At 48.6% G+C, this 9,479-nt stretch overlaps 1 protein-coding gene across 1 annotated transcript; it reads left to right on the plus strand.

The window, feature by feature from the left end:
- Positions 1-971: 971 nt before the first annotated feature.
- On the plus strand, positions 972-5,324 carry GHRL (ghrelin and obestatin prepropeptide). Its single transcript, XM_054595032.1, has 4 exons — positions 972-1,079; positions 1,311-1,424; positions 4,449-4,557; positions 5,305-5,324. Exons 1-4 carry the CDS (start codon positions 972-974, stop codon positions 5,322-5,324), a joined length of 351 nt encoding a protein of 116 aa, XP_054451007.1.
- Positions 5,325-9,479: the final 4,155 nt, after the last annotated feature.

Consider the following 9,479-nt stretch of genomic DNA (forward strand, 5'->3'; position numbering starts at 1 on the left):
GCTCCCCTTGTGCTCCAGAGGTTTGTGGGAGCCAGAGCAGCACTGGTCACAAAACAGCAGGTGTCGGGACTAGAAAGCTCTTCAAAACCTCATTCTATCCAGGGAGGAAGGGGGTTTCGGAAAGGAGAGTAAGGCAAGGTCACAAAGCAGCAAAGCCAGCCTGGACCCCCCTGCCCCAGCCACTCCCCTCTCTCCCACCTAAACCAGGGCCAGGCCTGTTTGGGGACAGCTGGACCAGATGGCCAACCCAAGCCATCCCAGCAATCTGTCACAGGGCATTTAACCTCCACTGTTGATTTCTACCCAGAGGACCCAAGGAATGTAAATCGGCCCCTGGAAGCTAGGCTGCCCTGATATGAGGTTGCTGGTTTAAAACAAACACAGTGTTTCCTATATAAGGACCAGACAGCCACCAGGCACCACCTCCACCAGGAATTCCAGGTAGGCACAGTCTCTCTTTGTCTGTGGGTTTGCTTATGTGTTTAACTTATTGGCCATTCACAGGTCCATCTGAACAAAGGGGAGGTTGCACAACCTGTGGCAGCCAGGCTGCACAGGCATAACTGGGCTTTGGAGCTGCCCCAATCCCCCCACATCTCCTGGGGAACTTGTGGTTCAGCTTCATCACCCCTGTTCAGAAGCTTGGCACGAGCTCCTTGAGGGCTGGGACAAATGACATGGGGAAACCCGCTGCCGTGTTCTGCCCTCAACCAACAGTCTTAGATGAGAGCACTCAAATCCTTCTACCTGTGCCTACCTCAGGGAGGCGGGCCGAGCTGCCATCCCAGGTCAAAGTCCTCACCCTTTCTGCTAGGCTCCTACTATGAGATCTGAGGCACAGGGAGGGGAGGGGAGAGGAGGGCAGGACAAAGAGGGGAGGGGAGTACGGAAGGGAGAGAAGGGAAAAGGACAGTATACTGCCTGGAGACCCTCTTTCCTCTAGGCCCATCTGTCCCAACCCAGCGGAAGCAATGCCTTCCCCAGGAACCATCTGCAGCCTGCTGCTCCTCAGCATGCTCTGCGTGGACTTGGCCATGGCAGGTTCCAGCTTCCTGAGCCCCGAACACCAGAAAGTGCAGGTGAGGTGCCTCCCCACAAAGCCCCACATTCTGTTTGGGGTATCTCATTCCAGCCCTTCCAAAGAGCAGCCGGCTGGGTGACCTGGGCAGTGGCTCAGCCTCTCTGGGCCTCAGCTGTCTCCTATAGCACAAAGGACCCTGGGTCCGACTATAGGCCCATACCTCTCTCTATGCTTCTGCAAGGATATGGGGGCTTAGGGCCCTTGGGAAAACACCTCCTCTCTCCAACAGAGAAAGGAGTCCAAGAAACCACCAGCCAAACTGCAGCCCCGAGAGCTTGCGGGCTGGCTCCGCCCGGAAGATGGAACTCAGGCAGACGGAGCAGAGGATGAGCTGGAAATTAGGGTTGGTTCCTTTCTAGTTTTTTGCTTTTGTAGCAGGGGAGTGGATGAGGGAAGGGGAGGGCTGGGGGGAGATGGCATGAACGGAGGCTCACTTACCAGCCACTCAGGAAATGTAAAATAACGTGAAAATAGCTGACTGTGCACTAGGCTGTATGAGGTCTTTGCCCATGAAGAAGCAAATGGCTAAGTGGCTTTGCTACAGCAGAGTGGGAATGTACAAGGAACCATGAGCAAAGGACAGAAGGGGGCTCTAGAAGGCGCCGGACAGTTTCAAAGGGTGTAGCAAATAGGCTACCCAGAGAGAGACACCCAGGAAGACACAGCTGGCCATAGATTGAAGGTATTTCCCCACAGAAAACATTTTGGTTGGCTCAGGGGCCTCTCAGACATTACCTGGGTCTGAAGTGCACCAAGACTGCCCCCTGGACAGCGAGCTACTGCTAGCTGGGCTCTGGGGGCCATCACTCACAGAGGTCCATCCACAGATGAGGACAGGCCAGTCAGGCTTGTTTTGGCTCTGACAAATCTCACATGGGACAAGGAAATTGTTTAGAGATAAAAGGAGGACTAGGAGATAGTAAGGAGAAGTTATAGGGTTATCTAGGTAACCTTCCTGAAAGGCTGGCTGTGCGTGATTTGTAGTCACCTCCATTCAGAGCAACCAGAATTCCCCTGGAGTGGTCCTTAGTTATGGCAGGTACTGTACTGCTGAGGGCTGATCTTGTTGCCCTCATTGTACAGATGAGGAACAGAAGTTCAGACAGTGGACTCTCTTGCCTGTTGTGCCACAGCCAGAGTGTGGCAGAGTGGACTCAAAGTCAGGGCTGACTTCAGTCCCTAAGCCCTCTCCCCCTCCTTACTGCTCTGGCAAACAGAGTGGACAGTGGCCCTTGCTCATCTCTTCTGGCCTGAGAGAAGCTGAAATAGGTCCTGCCTTGGCCTTTCTCTAACTGCCCACCAGCCTCTTCTCCCATCAGGATGAACTCCCCAACCCATGCTATCTGACCCTCACCAAAACTTAAAAGTGTTCTCATGTACTTCCTGCACACAGCTGTGAGGTCCCCAACCTACCACCTTCCCACTTGGCCTACAAATCCTTGAACTAAAACCAGGGAACTTTCCTCGTGAGATGGCTAGCCCCCACAGGCTGGTACTCACCCCAGCCAGACTAACTCTAAATTGGCCCAAAAGGGGAAGAGGTTTCAGTGGCTGGTGACTCAAGGAAGAGCAGGGACAGCTGCAAGTTTCCAGTTTCCATGAAGGCTGGCCTCAGAAGAACCAGAAGTCTAACCACCTGGGAGGTGCTGAGGCTGCCAGAGGTGGGTGGGGAAGGAGGCCTGCAACCCTGGCGGCTGAGCCCTGGGCACGCCCCCCAAGCCTCTCTAATCCTAGGGTTCCACCTCTCTCATCGCAGCTCCCTCCGCCCTACTTCCCCCAAACATTTTCCTCCTAAAATCGAGTTTCAGGGCTAGGAGACTTTTCAAACCAAGTTCTACCCACTCCCCCATCCCACCCATCTCCCACCAAACAGATGACACCAAGGCAAAGGGAACTCTGTCAGCTCACCTGAAGCTGTTCCAACCAGCAGTCACCACGCCACCTCTAAGTGCCCCTGCCACCCAGTTCCTGCCAGCAGGTCCCTGGATCGGTGCTCAATGGTTCCTAAGAAATCTGTTCAGGTAACCCAACCACCCCACATTAGCCACAGGAGTGAAAGAAAAATGAGTCTTTACTGAAGGAAGGTAACAGGAGGGCCCAAGTTCCCTAAAAACTCAGTCTTGCCGTTCCCCACTCTACTTCCACAGTGGAGATAAATGGAGAAAGTAAATTAAATTGTTTTAAAGGAACAAACAAATGGCTATTTGTCGGGCTTTTTAACTTCTCTGAGCATGTTCGCTCATCTGTAAAATAGGAATAACACTAGTGCCTGCCTGGTGAGAGATACCAAGGACTCGACACAACAGAGGGAGACACTCAGCCCCAGCCTGACACAGGGCAGGGCTCCAGCTGGGACCCAAAGAGGCTCTGGGGCTGGTGGACTTAAGATTCCTGCAGTCCAGTGTTTGGCCACCAACTCCTCTGAGGCCTCAGACAAGTCATTTAACCTCCCTGGGCCTCAGCTGCTTTATCTGAAAATGGGGTAACACCTCCTGTCTGGAGGGTAGCAGGTAGAAGAACTAATTATTGAGGGTTTGTTCCAGCACCAAGATTCCTCCATTGATTCATGGAGATGTTCAGACATCTCAGGAACCAACACAGACAGGTACTGAGGCAGCTACTGGGTGAACAGAGATAAAGATACAGCCTCTGCTCTCAAGGGAAAAAACAATAATGTGGCTGCTAACAGAGCTCTATCCCATTTCCCCAAAGATTTTAGCACAAATAGATCATCTCACAGAATGTCGAGCAAGTAGAGAAAATAGGGCGCTCTTCCTGTGGAAGAAATGGAGGCAGAGAAAGGTGGACTTAGCTCAGAGCACCTTTCTAGAAAACAGCACCTTCCTGTCTGACCTTCCACAGAACCAAGAGGCCTGTGAATATGAAAGGAAAAACACCTAGGAAGGGAGAGGTGGGGCTAGTGAAAGGGGCAAAGATATCACCTAGGCTCACGCTATGTATACCAGGTGGGCCTACTGCCCCCCCAATCTCCCTGCCAGGGCCTGAAATTCAACCTTGTATCTTCCAAAACTGCAAGGGGTGGGGGAAGGGGACAGCGGGGTAGTGGTAGTGAGCAGGGTGTGAACTAGGGGACTGCACAGCTTTTATCAGCAACCTCCTTAGAGGTAAAGAGAGTACAAGTCTCATAAAGATGGGGCAGGGGCAGTAAGGACGGGCCTAAGACGACAGTAGCTGAGCGGTCCCCCAGTGGTACCTGCTGGGCCCACAGGCCCACCTCCCACCCTGCCCCTGTGATGAGACCCTGAGAACCCAGAGAGCCCAGGCCTCCTTTGGAATGGGGGCATTTGGGGCAGGGGTGGGGGGATTATACCTGACACTTCCTGGGTACTCCCTGTTCTCCTCCTAGTTCAACGCCCCCTTTGATGTTGGAATCAAGCTGTCAGGGGCTCAGTACCACCGGCATGGCCAGGCCCTGGGGAAGTTTCTTCAAGACATGTTTTGGGAAGAGGCCAACGGTAAGTCCTTGCCTCAGTCAAGTCAATTTAGACTTTCCTCAGAGTGCCAAATGAGCCCACATTCTGAGCAACACAGCAGTGTTCTTCCCTGACCCTGCCTCTCAAAAAAGGCTTCTAATTCTTCATTCCCAAATATTGTCAGGAGTGGACTGGGCTGGTATCTGTGAGTGGCTCAGAGGGGGTTGAGCACAGTTTTTGTATTCACATGGGGTACTATGTCCCAATACCTAGCTTTGGAACCCCATAAACCCCAATTCCTTAACCACAGAATGGAGCTAACACTGAGTATAGTTATTGAGTGTTACAGCACCTTTACTGTATAATTTTACATCATAAACAAAAGGATTTGATGCTACGATTACATTCAGAATGAGCTCAGTAGCCAGTTAAGAAAAGTTGCATTGGTTTTTATTTGAATCCCCTCTTGCCTCTTAAAAAGATACCACCCAACTTTCTCCTGATCAAGGCAGAGCTGCCTTTGGAAGCACCCTTCAACCTACAAAGCACTTCCCTCACCATCATGCTATCACGTCCACCACCCACCACCCACCACCCACCATGTGAGGGAGATGGGGAATTGCATTCACCTTTTGGTGCAGATAAGGAGACCAAGACTCAGAGCTTTTAGGTGACTTTCCCAAGTCACAGTCCAACGCTCCCCCCATTACAGCCCTCCACCTCAACAGTCACCTCTGTGGAAGGCTAGAGGGCAAACTCAGAATTTTGACTTGGCGTTTTGCTTTTCAGAGGCTCCAGCAGACAAGTGACCATCCATAAGACTGACCCACCTCTTTGTTTTCCTCCCACCCTTGCAAGCTCTTACCTGGCTTTTAGACTGCTTCTACAACTCCCAGCTTTGAGCGATACTAGCCTAGGAGCTGAATAAATATTCAAATTGTGTGCTAAATGTTCAAAATGAGAATTATTTCACCAAAGAGGAAAATTTCACATTTCAGTGGAAAAAAAAAGTTCTCTTGGTCTATGGTCAATGTAAAGAGACGAGGATATGTAGCAAGGCAGGTATACATGTTTAGAAAACCAAACTAGACCAAACTCATACAAGTAGACTATTGGGGTATGTATGGCAGGAGTGGGGGAGAGGAGGAGAGGAAAAGAAAGGGAAGGAGAGAAGAGGAGAGGTGGGGAGAAAGGAAAGGAAAAACCAGCAATTCTTTAAATATCAGAGCTTCCTGAGTTCTGTGAGCTTATTGTCAACAAGGACTATGTGAACAAAGAAACTGCAGGTGACATTATCAGAGCTTAGACCAACCAAACTTACATTTGAGATCAGAATTCTGGGAATGCCAAGCATGAGTCTAAAGCTATAGATGGTGGGTGCTAACAATGGCTACAAGCCACAGTGCTGGGCAGGGCTGAAATAACTACTCCTCCTTCCTCCTTGTCCACTATTGAGAAGCCCGGCAAAGTAGATGCTACCTCACATAGGCAAGGCAGGCCACTGCGTTCATTACTTCACTGATACCAGGGAGGTATCCCAAAACATTTCCAACTCCAGCCCACAGCTGAAATGAGCCTTGATCCTTAAGTTCCACAATTTTATTTTGGTGAAGACATCAGCCTTCCTAGGAGGAATGTCACGTATCAGCCATTTACATTTTAGCATGAACATGCAAACTGATTTTTGAGACCTGGGTATGATGGATGGGTTAATCATCAAGAGGTAGATAAAGTAAACAAGGAGGCTCCAAAGAGAACATATGAACCCCTACTAGCAATATGTAGGACACTCCTCTGCAAAGAGGTGGGGTAATATCCATGCTCTGGGAAACCTCTATCACAGAAGACTCTAGGAGTCAAGTGTCTTCTCAAGTAAAATTCTGGCCAGCAGGCACTCAGGGCACAGCCCTCTAGGCACTAATCACTGAGCAGACTCAGTAGGCAGTTTGAAACCCAACTGTCATCCCTCACCAAGAAACTGCATGTGGTCTGTGGACTGGTACCATCATCTGGGAATTTCTTAGAAATGCAGAATCTCAGGCCCCACCCCTGCCCTACTATATCAGGGTCCACATTTTAAAAAGATCATCAGGCTTATATAGTGGCTTAGAGGCAACAGGATCCTATTCAGGCAGCACAGCACACTGCATAGACAGACCCTGGCATAGAACAGGTGTCAACCGTCATATAACTTACAAGAATCTAGACCTGGTCAGGTGCAACCCTCAACAGAACTGAGAACACGAAGAAAGTGTCCTGTCTATTCTTTCACTTACCTTCGTCTCATCACTTTAGTCCCAGCTCTGTTGTCAATTCCATGTCCCTCTGCTGGGCAGACAACGCACATTCACTCTTTCTCGCATCTCTCATAGGACTATAGACACCTGATTATATGACTACATAGTGACTTCAGTCAGTGGGTCCTTGTTCCTTAAAGCATCTTCCTCTAAGCTTCAGTAATGGTCACAGATTGAAACATGTTATCACCATTAAAGGAATTTAAGTTATTAGAGAGCAGGTGAACTAAGTGGAGGAAGTGGAAGAAAAGAAACAGAAGTGGAGGGAAACAACCTTCCACACCCTCAGCCAGTCCCTTTGACCCAGCCCCCTGGCAGAGGCCTAGACTGACACGTGGTGCTGGAGCTTAACCAGCTCTATCATTCAGCAGGGGCACAACCCTACTCACCATGAACCATGCCCACAGCCCTCTTCTTAAAAGCTAGAGAGGATGACTGAAGGCTCAAGTGTGACCAAATTGGCCCAGGAAAACAGCTACTGGCCTGGTGAAGCAGCAGCCATGAATTGAGCTGGACGGGAGGTTCGACAGAGGATGGGTGCGAGGCCGTGGCAGAAATGCTGGTCACTAATGATTTACTCTCCCCCAAAACACGAAGACTTATTCCTCTCTCAAAGGACTCACAAGCATCCTCTTTCACTTGCCTGCATCATTCATTTAAAAAAAAAAAAAATAGATGTTAAGCACCCACTCTGGACTGAGCAATCTCATCTGGGGCAGGCAGCATGATGTGGTAGAAGGCTACAGGCTACAGACTCACACCCAAATTTAAACACCACTGCATGATCCAAACCAAAACACTGAATTTCTCAGGCTCCTCAAATTAAACACCTACCTCCCTGGGTTACCATGGAGATTGAACACAGTATCTCCCAGGAGAACAACCGGCACATGATGGGCATTCAATTATTCTAACAGCCATCACTTACTGCATTCCTGCTGTGCACCAGGCATTGTTTTACTTACATGTAATCAATGTAATTTCAGTTAACTTTCAAAACAAGCCACTGACGAGGGAGGAAACTGAAGTTCAGAGAAATTTACTTTCCAAAGTCACATAGCAAATATATTGCCACTCACATCCAGAGCTGTAATGCCAAGTCCATGCTTTTCATACGCTACTGCCTCTCAATGTTACTTCTCCTGCCCTACCACCAAGGGTCCAAGGGATTTCTTTTCTATTTTTTATTTTCCTATAATACACTGAGTTCCTGTAATACACTGGGTCAACTTCAAGTCAACAACTGGCAGAAATAAAACAACAAAGGAGCCCCGGCCTATGTGGCTCAATTGGTTGTCATTCCACAACCTGAAGGGTCACCAGTTGGTTCCTGGTCAGGGCACATGCCTGGGTTGCAGGTTCGGTCCCCAGTTGGAGTGATTACCGAAAGCAGGCAGTTGATGTTTCTCTCCCTCTCCCTCCCTTCCCTCCTCTCTAAAATCAAAATTTAAATTAAAAAAAATTTTTTTAAAGGCAACAAGGGACACACTTGAGAAAATGTAGCATTTCAAACATGATCCTACATCATAACCTCCAGCATCATTTAATGATACCGCTAACTTAAGACTCTCTGAATGGAGAGTACTTACCCCTGGGGTTTGCAAGATATTTGCTGGAGGAAAATCTTCTTTCCAAAAAACTTCTGTGGTTTAGGATATACCTAGTATATCAGTATAGTAGCACATATCTTTAACTCATCATACACTCACAGGTGTGTGCTCAGACATTCCCTATGACAGCATGCAAACAAAAGAATGGAGACCTACACTTAGCCACCTTCCTTAGTCCAAATCCACTTGCAAACATCACGGACACGTAAGCGTTGACAGGGATCACAGGGGCTGCTGGCCACTGATCAGCTGTTCCACTGTCTCCTTTGTCTCACCAAGGTGGTTCAATCACTGGATATTTCAGTGGCCATTTGCCGTTATTTATAAAAATGAGTGGTGTAAAATATGTAGGTCCTAACAGTTAATGATTACTATTGGTCCCAAACTTAATACAGAAACATGTACACATGAGAAAAGCCAAGTGATTTTTCAGCCACAGACAGACTGTCACTGAGAAGACACAGCCAACTGTGTGCTGAACTATGAAATAACCCAGCCAAAGTGAAGGAGCATGCTGGAAATGCAGTCACGGCGTCTCAGAGACGACGCTTTAACAGGTTGTGAGTTCGTTTAGCATTCTCAGAGCACAGCCTTCCTTTCTAGAGGTTCGCTTTTGGCTTGTGCATTTGTGTTCAACAATACCTTAGTACAAAATCAGAGGACTGACTGCAAGTAGTGAAACAGAATTTCTCCCAAAGTTTACCCAGAAGCATCAGAGTTCACGGCCCCGAGCCCACAGTACATTCTCAGCATTTCTTCCTTACTGTACTGCTCTGGAAAAAAAAGAAAGGCATCTATGTAGTTTTCGATAGCTATGTAGCAGCAGTAAATCTGAGCTCCCAAAGTGAAAAATGAAAGCTAATGCTCAAAGACAGCAGAGCTTCTAAGGAGGTCCCATGTCATGTCTGCGATGTAATTTTGCAGAGACACATGTATACTCAAGAATGTCTCCAGAGTTTTGGGTTGCGGGGTTACAAAGTCAGCCAATCACTGAATCATCGTTCTCATTCTGAAAACTCTAAACAAATGTGGAGCACATGGAAATAGACTGAGAATC

Source organism: Pteronotus mesoamericanus, unplaced genomic scaffold (genome assembly GCF_021234165.1).
Source record: "Pteronotus mesoamericanus isolate MK-2021 breed Mesoamerican mustached bat unplaced genomic scaffold, CSHL_Meso_final scaffold_54, whole genome shotgun sequence".
Lineage (NCBI taxonomy): Eukaryota > Metazoa > Chordata > Mammalia > Chiroptera > Mormoopidae > Pteronotus > Pteronotus mesoamericanus.

Bases quoted from the DNA above. Each gene is read 5' to 3' on its own strand.
- GHRL (XM_054595032.1), top strand. From the start codon at position 972: ATGCCTTCCCCAGGAACCATCTGCAGCCTGCTGCTCCTCAGCATGCTC. The intron at 1,425-4,448 runs GTTGGTTCCTTT...TTCTCCTCCTAG, and splicing joins AGGATGAGCTGGAAATTAGG to TTCAACGCCCCCTTTGATGT. The intron at 4,558-5,304 runs GTAAGTCCTTGC...TTTGCTTTTCAG, and splicing joins GTTTTGGGAAGAGGCCAACG to AGGCTCCAGCAGACAAGTGA.